This window comes from Mizuhopecten yessoensis, unplaced genomic scaffold, assembly GCF_002113885.1.
Source record: "Mizuhopecten yessoensis strain PY_sf001 unplaced genomic scaffold, ASM211388v2 scaffold11079, whole genome shotgun sequence".
NCBI lineage: Eukaryota > Metazoa > Mollusca > Bivalvia > Pectinida > Pectinidae > Mizuhopecten > Mizuhopecten yessoensis.
Window position 1 is genome coordinate 286759 of NW_018408869.1, and position 18535 is coordinate 305293.

Sequence of the window (18535 nt, forward strand, 5' to 3'; positions counted from 1 at the left end):
CCGTAGCAGTAAAACTTATATAGTCCTGTTTTGACAGAACTTTTTCCTGCTTCAATTTTGCACATGTTTGTTGTGTTGAAGGTGTGGCCAAAAATTATTCAGGTTGTCAAAGAGTTATCTGAGGACAGTGCCGTTGATTTGTGCGGAATCACTAGATTCCCAGAAGACACTGACTGTCATTGGAACCAACAAATATCCATTGATGAAAAGGAAATGCCACAGTGTTCCACAACGGCCAACGGGAAAGCTTCAGAAAGTCATGCTGCCTACAAAGTCAGAAAATGATACAAGAGAATACAGGTGAAGTATACTGATATAGCAATTGAAATGAATACAGGTGAAACACAAAATAAAAATTGAAATGTGGTATAGACCGTGTGAATAGATTTTAATCTAGTTTGGTATAAAGAATTCATAGACCAAGGAGACTAAATGTTGTATAAAAGAAGGATCGATGTGTTCTCCCTGCGGGCATAGGAGTGGGGCCTAATAAATAAAATCTTTTACAGACTACTCTCTCGTTGAAGATACATCTGTATCATTTTAACCTACTTTGGTGGAATTGAATTCCTAGATTCAATGTTATATAAACAGCAGGTGAGCCCCTCTTTGGGACAACGGGACAAGGCCAGATAAAAGCCTATATACACTCCTTCAGTAGTGGTGATTTCTCCCTCGTATGAAGGATCCTCTGCAAATGAATCTTGGTGTTGTGAAAATTCAGAGTGTGTTTTAGTTTCCCTTTGGGCACTTTAATATTAGTTCACACAATTCCTTATTTATCAATGACAAATAAATAGCTTTCACTATAATAACAAAATTAGTTTGGAAGTGAACACACTGCTCATATAACGTCACATGATCCAAAAAGTCTGAAAAATAATATTCTGCCAAAAAGTTTTGTTCTTTTTAAAATTGTAAACTCATTTAAAGGCTATTGTGATGATAAGGCCAGAATGCACAGTTGAATAAAATAACTTTTCTATCACCTCTGACAGGTCACTTTTCCTTGAAAATGGTCTCCGTGTCCTGTTGATTTCTGACCTGAATGGTCAAGCTGCTTCTGAAATTGATGAGGATGAAGAGACAGAAGATGAATCTGGATCGGAATCTGGATCTGAGTCGGACGGACATCCATCTGATGAGGAGATGGATGATGATATGGAAGATGATAGACCAGGGAATTCCAAACCACCATCCGAGAAGAAGGTGACCTTTACCATTGAGAAGTGTTCACATTTTGACCCTTAAACTGAGCATGATGTGGCCATTTTTATGTTGGCAATAGTCCTGAAATCTAGATATCCAATTTATCTATAATCTATATAATCTATTAATAACTATTCGCATATGGATATTTTCAAGCTAATATACCCAACACAACACCAAACATTTCAGCACCAGGAAAATTTTCACTTTTATGGTAAAACAATTTATATATCTTCAGAATTATCTTTTGCTTAAACAGTGAAGTTAGGATATATTTCATTCAAAATATTTGCAGAAACCATTGAATGAAGATTGCAATATGCATGTATCTTCTGATTTGATGATCACATATATGTTTTACCATTTTATCCATTGGATATATGATATTAGTTTTTTACCCGACCTAGAATATAAGCCAGAAAATAACCTCTGGTCTATTACTGCACACCCCACCTCTGATGAGTCACACATAGTTATGAGACTGATTGGATATGGTATGACAGAACGACTCTTCCCAGTCACTCTTATTATTTTTTCATTCTCTTTTCGGAATAATCCAAACTGGCTGCATCAGCTGCAGACATCACGTTGCCTTAGAGTTCAAGCACATGCAACTATCAACAGCTTTTAAACAAAACAGTTGTTCACTCTGCAATTGTCACTTTATTCCTGTAATCTTATAACACTAGCCTAGCTAGCCATACATGTAGAACTGGTACTCTACATGGAGGACATTTCTATGTGTAAAATGTCCTGGGGTTTATATAAACTTTATTTATATTACAACAATTAAAACAAGTTATTTCATCTTATATTATTTTAATCACTCCTGTTGGCCCAGATGTTAGTTCGCATGGGGGAGTGGGGGTGTCTTATCGTGATATCCAAAAGGACGTTGCTTATTACGAACCAGAAACCGAAGTACCTGGAGAAAACCCACATGGTCAGGCAGGTTACCCCATACCTTTTCACATCTGATTGGAGAATGAAACCCCGGCCGCCTTGTTGAAAGGCAAGTGTGCCATCCACAGCACCACCTGACCACGTGTGTGGGTTTAATGTCTTTACAACAACCAGGGTCATATGGGGACCGCAGTATTATCATAGATGCCCACATAAAACTCCATAGCAACAGCATTACATTGTGCAATAACAATGATATGCACAACATATATACAGTTTGTACTCTTCACAGAGTTCAAATCTTTGTACGTCAAACACGACTTCTCTGCCCATGCAAACTCTATAACAATGACATGCATAACATATATACAGTTTGTACTCTTCACAGAGTTCAAGTCTTTGTACGTCAAACACGACTTCTCTTCCGATGCAAACTCCATAACAATGACATGCACAACACATATACAGTTTGTACTCTTCACAGAGTTCAAGTCTTTGTATGTCAAACACGGTTTCTCTGCGCATGCAAAGTCCATAGCAACATCATGTCCTTGTGCAATTACATATAACATGCAACATTCACATTTCCTGTATACAGTAAATAAAGTTGATACTCTACAAATAAAAAATTAAAATCCAAATTTTTTAACATCAAGCATGACCTCTATACCTATATAAACTCGAGGGTATGAACATTATATAAATGATCTATATTATCATTTTTTTGTGGATTATAACACAAATTAACACTTGCTTTGTCAGTTTCAAACATTAATGTATTTATTCAGAGATAAGTCCATTTCTGGTAATAAGCCCATCCATATCTTTGGCAGTTCTGGAGAAATGCCAACAATTGCTTTTGTATTGTACTGTAATAAGCCCACCCCCTTAATTTGAGCCAGAGATCATCTGTTAGACTCTCTGGGCTTATTGCAGGATACATATGGTAAGACACAAGTGCTTGAATCGATTGGCCCCTTACCCATGAAATACTCTACAGCGTGAACAAGATTACTGCTATAAAATATTGAATACATGTTTAAGATGGTAAATTTATTTTGGGATGCAGGAACCTGACAAGTAAAGCACCTGTATAGAGCTGAAGATCATGTAAGATTGGAAATTGTTGCTGTGTATTCACTTTCACATTCCTGTTATGATTTCAAGGGATCCACTAATGTTAGTACAGCAAATATATAAATAATTTAACTGACTAAAGATAAAAATGTAAGAGCAGATTGAAAAAATTGTATCTGGGAAATAGTTTGAAAATATGTGAAAGAAAGTAAACAGGAATGCTTTAGGTTATACTGTACTAACCTAACTTCATTTCTAAACCGAATTTGATGAAACTTCATGCAAGTGTTTGGTATGGCAATGCTTTGAAAGAGTTTGGGTTTATACGTTGAAGGTCATGGTCACTGTTACTAAAAAAAAAAAACTTCTTGTCATCGCTCTACCAAGGGGAAATTCATGAAACTTGATACAAGTGTTTGTTATGACAACGCATTGAACAAGATTGCATTTTGGGTTCTTCGTTGAAGGTCAATGTCACTGAACATTACTATTTTTGAAAAAAAACTTTGTCATCGCTCTGGCGATTTTATTACTGAACGGAATTTTATGAAACTTCATACAAGTGTTTGGTTTGTCAATGTCATGAACAAGTTGTTGTTTCGTTTTTAATATTTTTAGAAAAAACATTGTCATCGCTCTACCAACTTCATTCCTCAATGGAATTTCATTAAACTTGATACAAGTGTTTGGTCAATACCTTGAACAGTTTTGCATTTCAGGTCACTGTAACTGTATTTAGAAAAACTTTGTCATCGCTCTATTGACTTTATTCCTGGTTACTGCGTTAAAGGTCAAGGTCACTGTAACTATTTTTAGAAAAACTTTGCCATCCCTTTATTGACTTCATTTCTCAGTGGAATAAAAATCTATTATCGAAGAATGCAGTCGCTAGACCAGATACTGATGCATCATTGAATTTTCTATTCATTTCCCCATACATATGTCATACAATGTATGAATGCTAGGGGATTTGTATCACTTGTGATGCTTTGCTGTTCCTGGTAAAAATAACACTGTTTACCTTTTTTAGTCAGCAGTAGCTTTGTGTATTGGTGTTGGAAGTTTCTCTGACCCAGACGACATCCCTGGATTTGCACATTTCTTGGAGCATAGTAAGTTTTCAGCTGTATTTATGTACTGTGTATCTGTTGGATTAAATGTAACTGATGAATAGAAGTTATGTCACTAGAGTGTTTTAATAAGATATTAATTCATTTTAATGGAGCGTGTAAGGTAAGGTGGGGGAGGTGTCAAATCACTTTCTCTAAAAGTTTCTCAAAACAAAATTCTTTGTGAAAACAAACATTTAAGGCTTACTTGATAAAGTTTCAACTTCAGTGCCCTTTGTAATGGTTATACAGGGTGAAAATATGAGATTTGAGGTTGGGGTGGGGGGAGGGAGGTCAACTTTTATCCACAATATATGGTTTGTGTAGTCTAAAATGATTGTTAGAAAATGAAGAAAGGCAAAACACATCTTTCAATAAAGCTCGTTCAGTCGAGCATAAGACTAGTAAACCAGAGGTCCCGGTTCGACTCCTAGTGGAGGCATTGCAAAAAGCCAAATGCTCTCTGTTACAATATCACCTATGAAAGGACCTGGGAAATATTGACAAAAATACTCTGCTACTTTCACAAGGATCACTATGGCCCCCAGAAAACTCCGGCACTTTCACAAGGATCACTATGGCCCCCGGAAAACTCCGGCACTTTCACAAGGATCACTATGGCCCCTGGAAAACTTCGGCCATAACTTTTAAACCATTAAAGATGTCTTGATGGATCTTGCAGTATGCCTACATCATCATTTGTGGTCAAAGGTCAAATGAGTGCTATCTTTTCAGTTGTAACTTTGAAACTGTAAGGATACTCTGACTTTCTGCGTCATAAGTTTTTAATTGCCTTAATTCCTTTATGCATTTTTAGCTCACCTGGCACGAAGTGCCAAGTGAGCTTATGCCTTGGCGCGGCGTCCGTCGTCCGTCCGTCCGTCTGTCTGTCGTCCGGCGTCAATATTTTACTTAAACGACTTCTTCTTAATAACCGAAAGGCCTAGGGTGTCGATATTTGGCCAGAAGCAAACTTGGATGAAGGGCTACAAAGTTTGTTAAAATTAATGACCTTCACCTATTTTCAAGGTCACATGGGTCAAATATGTCAAAAACTTTAAACATCTTCTTCCCAATAACCGAAATGCCCAGGGAGTTGATATTTGGCCAGTAGCATGCTTGGGTGAAGGGCTACCAAGTTTGTTCAAATGGATGACCTTCAATAATATTCAAGGTCGCAGGGGTCAATTTTATTAAAAAAACTTTAAACAACTTTTTCTCAATAACCAACATGTCCTGGGTGATGATATTTGGCCAGTAGCATGCTAAGATGAAGGGCTACAAAGTTTGTTCAAATGAATGACCTTCACCCATATTCAAGGTCACAGGGGTCAAATATGTTTAAAAACTTTCAACAACTTCTTCTGAATAACCAAAATACCAAGGGTAATGATATTTGGCTAGTAGCATGCTGAGATAAAGGGCTACAAAATTTGTTCAAATGAATGACCTTTACCCATATTCAAGGTTACAGCGGTCAAATATGTGAAAAAATTTAAACAACTTCTTCTGAATAACCAAAATGGCCAGGGTTATGATATTTGGTCAGTAGCATGCTGAGATAAAGGGCTACAAAGTTTGTTCAAATAAATGACCTTCATATATATTCAAGGTCACAGGGGTCAAATATGTGAAAAACATTCAACAACTTCTTCTGAATAACCATAATGCCCAGGGTGATGATATTTAGTCAGTAGCATACTAGGACCAAGGGCTTCCAAGTTTGTATAAATGTATGACCTTGAATCATATTCAAGGTCACAAGGAGCAATTATGTTCAAAATATTTCAACAACTTCTTCTGAATAACCAAAATGCACAGGGTGATGATATTTGGCCAGTAGCATGCTGAGATGAAGGGCTACAAAGTTTGTTCAAATAAATGACCTTCATCTATATTCAAGGTCACAGGGGTCAAATATGTGAAAAACATTCAACAACTTCTTCTTAATAACCAAAATGCACAGGGTGATGATATTTGGCCAGTAGCATGCTGAGATGAAGGGCTACAAAGTTTGTTCAAATGAATGACCTTCACCCATATTCAAGGTCACAGGGGTCAAATATGTTAAAAACTTTAAACAACTTCTACTGAATAACCAAAATGCCCAGGGTGATGATATTTAGTCAGTAGCATACTAGGATCAAGGGCTACCAAGTTTGTATAAATGTATGACCTTGAATCATATTCAAGGTCACAAGGAGCAAATATGTTCAAAATATTTAAACAACTTGTTCTGAATAACCAAAAGGCTCAGGATGTTGATATTTAGTCAGTAGCATATGCTGGTATCGAGGACTACTTAGTTTGTAAAAGTGAATGACTTTGACTTATATTCAAGGTCACAGGGGTCAATTTTTTTTTAAATCTTTAAACAACCTCTTCTGAATAACCATGGGTCCCAGGATGTTTATACTTTGCAAGTTGCATCCTGAGATGTAAGGCTATACAATGTGTTCAACATAATGACTTTGTTCGACTTTCAATCAAAGGGGTGAAATGTTCAAAAAATAAATAAATAGGGTCTTTTGAATGAATTTTAATCATAAATACTGATATTTTTCCTGTAGCTTTATTTAGATCACTTTTAAGGTTACAAGTGTGAGTTTTATACCAGGTGAGCGATGCAGGCCCATTGGGCCTCTTGTATAATTTAGAAGTAGGCAGTTCCTCTGTTTATCTAAATGTGTTTAAAGAAAATTGTAGGTACATGGTCATTATTAGTTGTGTGGTGTATTCTCCTCCTCTTAATATGTTTTTTGAGATAATGAACCAGAAGAAGCACCCTATTGTAATAAGATTGTGTCTAAACATATTGTAAAGTATATGCACTTATCTGTACCATAGCTCGCAAAACTGAACCAGCATTGTAAACAAAATACCAAATGAACAAGAACAATTTATAAATATTCTTGCACATCCAACCTAATCCAAAACAAGCTAATATACATGTACCTGTATTGGCGAATAAGGGGAGACATAATAATTATTTTGTTTGCAAAAACAAATCTCTAGTTTTAGATTTTGTATTTGAAAATATCCAGTGAAGAATCATTAGTTTCTGATAGCAAATAAAGTGTTTGTTTATTTACAGTGGTTTTTATGGGGAGTGAGAAATACCCAAAGGAGAACGAATTAGACGACTTCCTGGGACGTCACGGTGGATTCTCCAATGCTTGGACTGACTGTGAAAAGGTAACTCAACAATTGTTTATAATCAATTGTTAGCCCATTGCCATAAAGCTTCGCCTATACAGTTTCAGTGACAATTCATTATATCAAAAACCAGTAACTGTAGTGATAGTGATCATGAATGTTACAGATCTGTTTTGTCATTTTAGAATTCCCTGAAATGATCAAACAAAAAATTGTTGGTAAGTTGAATTTTTGGCAAACAAAAAAATTGCTGTCTGTGCTGGGATCACTGTCCAACTTAAGTGGTTAAAGACTGTTTATCACATAACTGACCCATTTTACTATGTCAGAAATATGGTATTACACATGTGATATAAAACCCAAAGGTGCTGCGATTGGTCAAAACCGAGGGAACATATTCCTACGCCAATTAAAAAAATTTGAACTGATGAAGTTTAATGTTTTTGCTATTAAATGAATTGGAAATGTCTCTGTTGTCATTATTATTTTCATTGCATTTAGAACTGTTCATTATCGGGATCCACGTGAACTGGTATTGAACTATCTGATAAAGTTACGTTAATTTTATATTTAGTCAGACTAGTGAGCGAGGCCTCAAGATATTTAAAGATTGTCTCAAGGCTTTCGATTCTTGTCAGAAGATTATCATATAAGGAAAACACATCACATGCATTTAGACCTTTTTTTTCACTGATTCCTTAGTATGATATTTCGGATTATTCCCAGCTGAGATTGTAGAAAGTTGATGATAAAGAGGATTAAGTCTTATTAGAGTTGTGATGGTAACATTACACTCCCATATAAATGTAAAATACAGTATTGTGTGTATGGTTTTTCAGACTTGTTTCTACTTTGATGTGGAGAGAAAGTACTTCCGTCGAGCTCTTGACATGTTTGCACATTTCTTCATCAGTCCGCTGTTCCGAGAGGACTGTGTGGATCGGGAGATTGAAGCGGTGGACAGCGGTAGGTGTTATAGATATCGTCAGAATATTCATAATTTGAAGCGATGGACAGCGGTAGGTGTTATAGATATCGTCAGAATATTCATAATCTAACGTGTCAATTTTTTATGTATCAATATAAGAAAATCTGATGTAAGACATATATTGAATCAGTCTTTCAACTAGTGATTTTGGAAATAAATGAAAAGTGAAACAAACAGGTCAATTTTAAAACTCCTGGAGTATCTAACATGTCAACTTTCTATCTACATATATCAATACTTGAAGATCTGATGTGAAACTACAAGTACACCTTTTCTTGTTTGCATCATTTGAGCGTATCTTTTATATGGTTAAAAATCAGTCTTTCAACTAGTGGTTTGTAATAAATGAAAAGTGATATAAACATGTCAGTTTGGAATATATTTTATACAGAGTTTCAAATGAACCTTCCAAATGATGACGATCGTATCAACACTTTATTTGGAACGCTATCTAAACCAGGACACCCTATGTCCAAGTTCTTCACAGGTATGTAAACGACTCCTTATCAGTCTAGGTCATGTTGTAAACGTTTTGGAATCATTGATATGCAAAGTTGTAACTGGTCTTAAATGAGATATCTATTAAATTTCTTTTAGTTATTCAATTCTTACAATTCAACAGACCAAGTGTTATTCATTAGCCTCTAAGTTATTGTAATGAGAAAGGCTTTTCTCTGCCTTCCCTTTCATATGTATTGTGTCGCCTACGATGGATGTCGGAAAGACACATAGGCGCTGCTTTTCCGACGGCGGCGTCAACAATGTTAAGGTTTTGTGTTTAGCTGTGTTTCTGACAAAGCTACACCAACAAAACCTCGATCATAGATGTAGCATGGGTAGTGGAGCCTACTGCACTAAAAACATTTCATTGATTTCTGCATTTTTTTGGTAAAAACCTCAAATTTTTGGACTTTAAAAAATATCAATGTTATGATTTTGCGTTTAGGTCCGTTTCCTTATGTACTTGGGTCATACACTGTAGGTGTATCATAACATGTATCATGTAAGATATATGAATTTTTGTTACCCACTTCCTTGGTTATAATGCATGCTGCATATACAATTCAATAATGTCTGCCTTTCTCACAACCTATTACCTATTAGGTTATCACATTGGGATATGACCTTCAATTTCAATTCTCTTTAAATATATCCTAAGTGTACTATGTCAAATGCTTATTATATTGACAAAGCGGGACAGGCGACACATATAAGAATGCGTAATTCTTGTTATAAATGGGGAATGTAATCCCTCATTTAATTTGAAATCAATTTTATTGTATAATATGTACAATTGGATCAGGCATCCCACAATGCCATGTTGCACATTGTAGGTTATATTTCTTTTGGTTTTGATTTGAAATCTCTTGATGAGGTCATTGAATTTAAGGACGTATGCCATCTTATTGTGTGAGTTAACCATAAATAGCTATGGAAAAGAAAAAAATACAACGGAGATAATTAACAAAAACTACACAATAGATTACAGGTAGTGAATATCCTCAAGAAAATTAACTGTGAACACAAACCACACATTTAAATTGTGAGGAAGCATATATCCTTAGTCTGGAGCATTTATATTTATTCAGTGTTTATATACATACAGGGAATGCAGAAACACTGAGAACCATTCCAAAACAAAATGGTATCAATGTATACAGTCGACTGCGGGACTTCTACACTCGGATGTATTCTTCACATTATATGACTGTTGCTATACAGTCTAAAGGTAGGTCAAGGTCATTCAACTCAAACTATATAACAATAGCCACTCAGTCCAAGGTTGGGTCAATGCCATACAACTTACATTACATTAAATAACTATTCATTCCAAGGATAAGTCAAGGTCATACAGCTCAAATTACATTCCAGTGGCTGTACTGTCCAATGGTCGGTCAAAGGTCATAAACCTCAATTTACATTACAGTAGATATACAGTCCAATTGTAGGTCAAAGGTCATAAACCTCAAGTTACATTCCAGTGGCTATACAGTCCAATGGTAGGTCAAAGGTCACACACCTCAAGTTACATTACAGTAGCTATACAGTCCAACGGTAGGTCAAAGGTCATACACCTTAAGTTACATTACAGTAGCTATACAATCCATTGGTAGGTCAAAGGTCATACACCTCAAGTTACATTACAGTAGCTATACAGTCCAATAGTAGGTCATAGGTCATACACATAAAGTTACATAACAGTAGCTATACAGTCCAATGGTAGGTCAGAGGTCATATACCTCAAGTTACATAACAGTAGCTATACAATAAAGGATATGTCAAAGTTTTTTCTCAAGGTGATAAATTAAATTGCTCTGAATTGATGTGTAAATATATAGACAATTATTTAGATTCCAAGTTTATTTCATGAGATTTACCAGCAGTGCAAGAACTTTGTATAACTAGTTTGACTTCTCATTGTTAGATTCATTTGTAAGTGATTAGAAGTTGAAACCTGTTTATTAATAAACAATTTTATACAAAGTACTTATTTCAATACTTTTTCATTCAATTTTTCACATCAGATAGTCTAGACAAGCTGGAGGAATGGTCTAGAGAGATTTTCTCTGCGGTACCACACAAGTAAGTTAGAGGGATCAATTAGTGTCATGTTCTCAGATCTACTCACTAACTTACCAGGTAAGTCATTGTTTGGTATTCATTAACACAGAATTTGTATGTTTAAATATTTATCATCAGGATGGAAGAGTAAAAGAAACAGTATTTACTTCTTACATCTGTCAAGTTATCCCAAGTCATTGTCCTGGTATTTCTGCTTCAATACGAGTAAGCTATACTGTTAAGAGTGATATTTTTAAACAAAAATGCACATCTTAATGGCCCGTGTCCTGCTCCAAATAAAGAACATATCCTAATTAATTTGGAATGTTTTTCTTTCAGTGATCTTCCACAACCAGTGTTTCATGACTTGAAGGTAAAAATCAGCATTTTTTATCAACAGGTTTTAGTTATGCATAATGTAAAACTAAATGACTAATTAATTATAATGTGTTATATAACTTCCCTGGTAATTATGTATTTAATGTAATCTGTAACAATATTCTTGTAAAGATGTAATAATTGTAATCTGTAACTACACTGGGTACTATGTAATTAATGTAATATGTAATTAATTTTGTAACTTTGAAATTAATGTTAAATGTAACTGTATTCTGGTAACTATGTAATTAATGTAATATTTAACTCTGTATTCTGGTAACTATGTAATTAATGTAATTCGTAATTCTCTACACTGGTAACTAATTAATTGAATCTTTACAAATAAATTTCGATATGCAAGTAAAATTTCTTCATAGGCTCCTTGAACTCAAAATTAAATATTGGTTGTTTCCCTCAAATTTGGTATGTAGGTGTATTTTTGCATCTTTGCGACTATGGGAGCAGTTTGGGGGACCTCTGTAATGGTCCCCCCTTTACAATTATTAATTGTTTGCATTTGTTTTAGGAACCATTTGACACAACAAATTTCAGGAAGATGTACAGAGGTAAGTGATTAATGAATTAAGCTTTTGAGGAACTATCCTTTGACAAGTTACAAAGATTTAACTTGATCACACCTGAAAATAGAACAATATTGTGTTTTGCTTAAGACAAAGACATTAAAATCCATTATTTTATAAGCATTAGGGAAAAAATTCAGTCAATATAAGTTTTATGTGTGTGTTTGATAAGACACATCAAAATGACCCAGCATATTATTTCTAATTCTGAGAAAATTGGTCTTAGAATGACTTTTAATACAATAATGTTTGATGCAATCTCTTTCCATTTTGATGTTATATACTTCAAAATCCCGATTCAGTGGATAATGAAAATGCTTATTTAGAAGAAAATGTTCCTCAAAATGTACGTGTCCTGCGACATCTTACCTTATATTTAAGGACTCCCAACCCTTCATAATACTCCCGTTATTTTTGTCAGTGGTCCCTGTGGAGGATGCACACAAGGTGTATGTTAACTGGGCATTGCCCCCCTGTCTGGACAAGTACAGGACCAAGCCCCTTGACTACCTGACCACAGTGCTGGCTGATGAGGGTGAGGGTAGCATCCTTGCATACCTAAAGGAAAAGTAAGCCACTATCTCTTCCCCCAACTTTCCTTGTTGTAAAAGCAACACCTAATAAATTGTGTTATTTTAAAATACCAGGTATCCCTGACATAAAGGTATATTTTTCAGGCCCAATTAAAGAAAAAGCTTAATTTTCACCTGACCTAGTAAAACTCTACTTCGGTCATCCATAAAATCATAAATGCATAAACACACAAATTAAACACATACCAACCCACATACAAATTGTTCGCGATATCAATTATCTTGATGGTTATCGTTTAGCTAAATTGCTGACCATTAAAGAGGGGAAAGGGTTTTCTGTTATTTCAGTTTGTGCAAGATAGAGCTGTCCAGGATAAGAAAAGAGTGTAGGAAATTTCTATCTTACACCCCATTTTACGTGACGTGATGTCACGAATTTGGAAAACACTTATGTCGCAATGTTTGCAAATATGGGGTATGCTGAATTTCGCTGACGGATTCGTTTTTGTAAAAAAAAAATGATATTTTCAAAATGGTAGCCAGAGAGAAAAATACTCTTTCATGCCCAAGATATAAGATGTGAGATGTAAGATAGGGAACTTTCACCCTCTGGATTTTCCTATTCTACACCCCTGGGCATGAAAGAGTCTTACATTCTTTACCTGCCAGTTTAAAGACTGATGTCAAAATTTCACTGATCTGTAGAATGTGTAGTTAAAACTGAGAAATACTGGAAAATATTTTCTGTTTACAGACTTTGGGCACTGTCTATCGTCGGTGGATATAGCTACGATGGATTTGAGATGAATTCTACAACGACAAGCTTCTGTGTGGTTGTGACTCTCACAGATGTTGGCCTTAAACATTACGAGGAGGTAAACACTAAAAGTTTGATACTTCAAATGTAAATATCTTAAATCTTTATTTATTTTTGCTATGAAAGATATACTCGTTAAGCGACATTTTGTAGAATGGTTTCCACTAAACACATTCCAATGTAACAAAATATTTTAAATATGTCTCAGGGCAAGTTAATTTACATTATTTCACAGTAGAAACTTGCCTTAACACAGGCTTAAATTGTTTGCGATAATTGGACATAGTGTCAGAATATTTTCTTTCTAAAATCTTTTTTCAATAAAATATTATCAATGTCATCCTTAACTCAGTCTTTTACATTTAGATCGAGGTTCTTATTTATGTTTTTGAATAATTTATTGGTGTAATCTACGAGAATGTTAACATCAGGTGGTGGAGATGATCTTCCAGTACATACACATGTTGGAGGAGGTAGGCCCACAGAAGTCACTCTACCAGGAACTGAAACAGATCGAGGAGAGCAAGTTCCGCTGGAAAGAACTGGTCAGTACTGTGTTTATACTGACACCTGTCTAAACTGACACTTGTCTATACCAAATACCAAACACTGTTTACTCTGACACATGTTGTACCAAAACACTACCTATGTTATCTTAATACTGATTACACTAACATCTGCCGAAAGCAAACACTTTTTTAAACTGACACCTTTCTAAACCAAACACTGTTGATATAAACACCTGTCTAAACTGAACTTGGTGTTTGCTCTGATACCTGTCATATATATACAAATATTTTGTTTTGGAATAGACAGGTTTTCAGATTATCTATTTAATGAAGATGAAAATGTTAACTGTAGGATGTAGTTGATTTATACAGGTAAATCAATGCTGTTCTGATCAGTAATTACAGTATCCGAGATCTATTCAATAAGCCTAATGAACACAATTAACTGGTTCTTGTGCCTGAAAGGAAAAAAAATGTGACAAACTTGATTAATTTAAGGTAGACACAGTGACACAATAAATGTGATTTGTGAACTTAATCATAATGGATACTGCCATTAAGATTGTTTATCTCGCTGTTTGTTACATACATAATATATTGGGGGAGTGATATCTATGTGTTTGTTACATACATAATATATTGTGGGAGTGATATCTATGTGTTTTTAGCTCACCTGGCATGAAGTGCCAAGTGAGCTTATGCCGTGGTGCGGCGTCCGTCGTCCGTCCGTCCGGCGTCAATATTTTACTTTAAACGACTTCTTCTTAATAACCGAAAGGCCTAGGGTGATGATATTTGGCCAGAAGCAAACTGGGATGAAGGGCTACCAAGTTTGTTCAAATAAATGACCTTCATCTATTTTCAAGGTCACAGGGGTCAAATATGTTAAAAACTTTAAACAACTTCTTCTCAATAACCAAAATGCCCAGGGTAATGATATTTGGCCAGTAGCATGCTGAGATAAAGGGCTACAAAGTTTGTTCAAATAAATGACCTTCACCCATATTCAAGGTCACAGGGGTCAAATATGTTAAAAACTTTAAACAACTTCTTCTGAATAACCAAAATGCCCTGGGTGATGATATTTAGTCAGTAGCATACTAGGATCAAGGGCTACCAAGTTTGTTTAAATGTATGACCTTGAATCATATTCAAGGTCACAAGGAGCAAATATGTTTAAAATATTTCAACAACTTGTTCTGAATAACCAAAAGGCTCAGGATGTTGATATTTAGTTAGTAGCATATGCTGGGATCAAGGACTACTATGTTTGTTAAAGTGAATGACTTTGACTTATATTCAAGGTCACAGGGGTCAAATTTGTTTAAAATCTTTAAACAACCTCTTATGAATAACCATGGGTCCCAGGATGTTTATACTTTGCAAGTTGCATCCTGAGATGAAAGGCTATACAATGTGTTCAACATAATGACTTTGTTCGACTTTCAATCACAGGGGTGAAATGTTTGAAAAAAAATTAACAGGGTCTTTTGAACGAATTTTAATCATAAATACTGATATTTTGCCTGTAGCTTTATTTTAGATCACTTTTAAGGTTACAAGTGTGAGTTTTATACCAGGTGAGTGATGCAGGCCCATTGGGCCTCTTGTTTACATATGTAATATATTGTGGGAGTGATATCTATGTGTTTGTTACATATGTAATATATTGTGGGAGTGATATCTATGTGTTTGCTGCTTTAACAAATGATTGTCCCTGGTTGGCTTTGTTACAGGGAGACCCGCTGAATTACGTGGAGAAGGTGTCTGAGAACATGCAGATGTTTCCCTGGGAAGACGTCCTCACCGGTCGTACCCTCATGTATGACTACGATCCAAAGGTCAGTCTTATATCCTCTGAAAAAGGGTAATATTTTCCACAAGAAATGTTTTCCTTTTTTTAGAAAAGAAGTTCAGTCGATCTGAAAGGAAGCAGTCGTAGTCCCAGATCAATAATTCGGCAATCTCAGACCATGTTCTGCAGCAAAATCATGTTATTGACTGGGATAACTCCAAAGTATTGGTCAGAGAGAGCAAGCCATCTGGATACGCCCCAGTGGGCCAGTTTTGAACTGAGATGAGGGGGCTCATCTACTCTTGCACATCTGTGAAGAGGTGTTAAACTAAGTGTAGCTGAATCAGATTGTTAGTATGATTTGTCATTTCGTACATTATGACAACTAAGTGTGCATATGCCTATAGCGTATCCAAGTCGGCTTTAATTATATTGACAACTCGTACACATTTGACACTTTTATGTACGCTTCACTGGCCATTTGTCTGAAGAAGGTAACAGGCTACTTATCGTATCATATTCACCGAAATGTCACACATAAACACTTACTGGTTGTGATACAGTACCTTTCTATTATTCATACTTACGAACCTGAAGAAAATGTTTAGAAATAAATAATGAGAATTGGTGTTAAAGTCGAGGATGTTAGATCTTTATCAAGAATATATTGTACTAGATTTTTCTTTAGATACCAGCCTGGAACTGTACTTTGTTGCTGTTTCAGATGATATCCGATTGCCTAGCTCATTTGACACCCGATAAATGTAACATCATGTTGATGTCCGACACATTTGAAAATACTGACTTATGTCCACTGGAGGAAAGATGGTACAAGACAAAATACGGAGTCTACGATTTATCAAGTGACTTCATTCAGAGACTGAAAGGTAGGAGTTATTACTAGTGACAGGTGAAAGGTAGGTGTTATTACTAGTGACAGGTGAAAGGTAGGCGTAATTACTAGTGACAGAAAATAGTTCACATTGTTAGGCACAAGTATTAAAAACTTCATTCATGCCTCAAAACTGAAAACATGCTGATGAAGCAGTTAAGCAACCCTTACACAACTTACTGTATAAGATTCATCAGAAGTAACTTGAAAATCTCAGGAATATCCTTTGAAAATTGTATTGTGAAACCTGTTGGACGTAATCCCTGAGTATTCTTACTTCCCGTGTATCTTATTTCCTACGAAAACTACCAAATCAGTCCTGTGTATTCCAACATTCTGTCCAATTTGACCAATATGTTTATCACACAGGTGTCGGATTAGACAGGTTCCACTGTATATTACTGTGGCACACTCTGTAGTGAATATCATCTGGGGGCCCCTTTCTCCAAAAAGGCATTAGCAGAATTGAAAATACACAACAATGTGTGATGACATGTAAGTTATTTCAATAGCTCTCTATAGACAAATGACAGTTTATGTGATCCCAGTTCTTGGATGAAAGAGTCTGGCTGAGCAGCCCGGATGTAAATAGTATGGCCAACTTTTCCTCTGAACCTGCTGTCTAGTAATCTGGCCCTCTCCAAGTTAATCTGACACTGAAATTTCTTTATTTCTTACTGTGGTAAATAAAGATACATGCTAACCTACATACACTTGTTGTTTGTATTATTTCCCCGCTAAACATTTTTTAACATTTGGGAATCACATTAATTAGTTTCATCAATACTCAGATTTTTTTGTACCTTGTTAAAGCTTCATCAAATTACTAATCTTCATAAAGTTATTTTAGAGCGTTCTGAGTGAGAAAATCTTCTGTAAAAGAGGTACATTAGTCAGTCAATACTATTATAGCTCTTTTAGTTAAGGGTGTATTGTCTAATTTTCAGACTGTGGATGTAATCCAGCTCTTCACTTGCCAAGACCTAATGCCTTTATAGGTAAGTAGTGCTTGACAGTACACTTAAATATAGCCTGATAGTCTTAGACTAGCAAACTATCCAGCTGGACTAGTGGTTGTAAAAACCACTAGCCTGGTTGACTTGCCAAAATTTGATATTACTCATGAATAATGATATAAGGTTAGTGGAATTTGCACATGGAATATTAAAATTGGAAACTACTAGCCCAACCTACTAATATTCTTTAAAATCAGTTTCTAGCGCTGTGTAAACCAGGTCAAGGTCCTTCTTCAAGGTTGTCTGTGACAAGTTAAATGGAAAATGTTATGTCTATTAAATGGTAAAGCACAGACTTTTGAAGATTTTATGTTTTGATTGGTAGTCGAAAGCTTTAATGGTGCCCCTATTTGAACAAAAAAGGGATTTTCAGGACAGAAGTAAAATATGTTGACATTACCATCGTTTTTAAGCATGTTCACCACGGACATGGAGTAAAAAACATGAATAGTTTGAAGTCACATTTGTGTCCCAGAAAAGATTTCCTTCCTGAACAAAAACTTCTGTAATGTAATTTGGGTATAGTGAACTGATGTCTGTGATTTTTCTGGGATTAACTCATTCACCCCTGAAGACACATTTGAACTCTTCCAATTCAAAGGTTAGAAAAATTCATTATGAAATTTAAGGGGTCAATGAGTTAAATTCTTTGTTATAAACCTGCTTTACTACACTGGTATCAGATTTCTATCTTTTGCACTTCTGTTTTTAGGTCACCTGAGACAAAGTCTCAAGTGACCTATTGCGATCGCCTTTTGTCCGTCGTCGTCCGTCGTCCGTCGTGCGTCCGTAAACAATTTACATTTTCGACTTCTTCTCCAAAACCCCTGAACCAATTTCAATGAAATTTTGCAGGGACCTTCCATGGACAAAGGTCAACAAAAATAGTTGCCGGTTTAGAATAAAAAACCCCAGGGGCCTGAGGGGCGGGGCCAAAAAGGGTCAAATTGACTAAAATTTCAAAAATCTTCTTCTCCAAAACCCCTGAACCAATTTCAATGAAATTTTGC

The 18535-nt window shown here is 35.5% G+C and overlaps 1 protein-coding gene across 1 annotated transcript in view; it reads left to right on the forward strand.

Annotated features, from left to right (window-relative positions):
* Positions 1-18535, forward strand: part of LOC110465454 (nardilysin-like) — a 53399-nt gene that overhangs the window by 1945 nt on the left and 32919 nt on the right. The window contains exons 2-17 of the mRNA XM_021521268.1: positions 82-300; positions 999-1209; positions 4220-4301; positions 7393-7493; positions 8294-8420; positions 8834-8929; positions 10049-10171; positions 10968-11025; positions 11344-11377; positions 11909-11948; positions 12385-12532; positions 13251-13371; positions 13745-13858; positions 15559-15663; positions 16342-16504; positions 17457-17507. Coding sequence (XP_021376943.1) covers positions 82-300; positions 999-1209; positions 4220-4301; positions 7393-7493; positions 8294-8420; positions 8834-8929; positions 10049-10171; positions 10968-11025; positions 11344-11377; positions 11909-11948; positions 12385-12532; positions 13251-13371; positions 13745-13858; positions 15559-15663; positions 16342-16504; positions 17457-17507 — 1793 coding nt within the window. The remainder of the gene's footprint in view (positions 1-81; positions 301-998; positions 1210-4219; positions 4302-7392; positions 7494-8293; positions 8421-8833; positions 8930-10048; positions 10172-10967; positions 11026-11343; positions 11378-11908; positions 11949-12384; positions 12533-13250; positions 13372-13744; positions 13859-15558; positions 15664-16341; positions 16505-17456; positions 17508-18535) is intronic.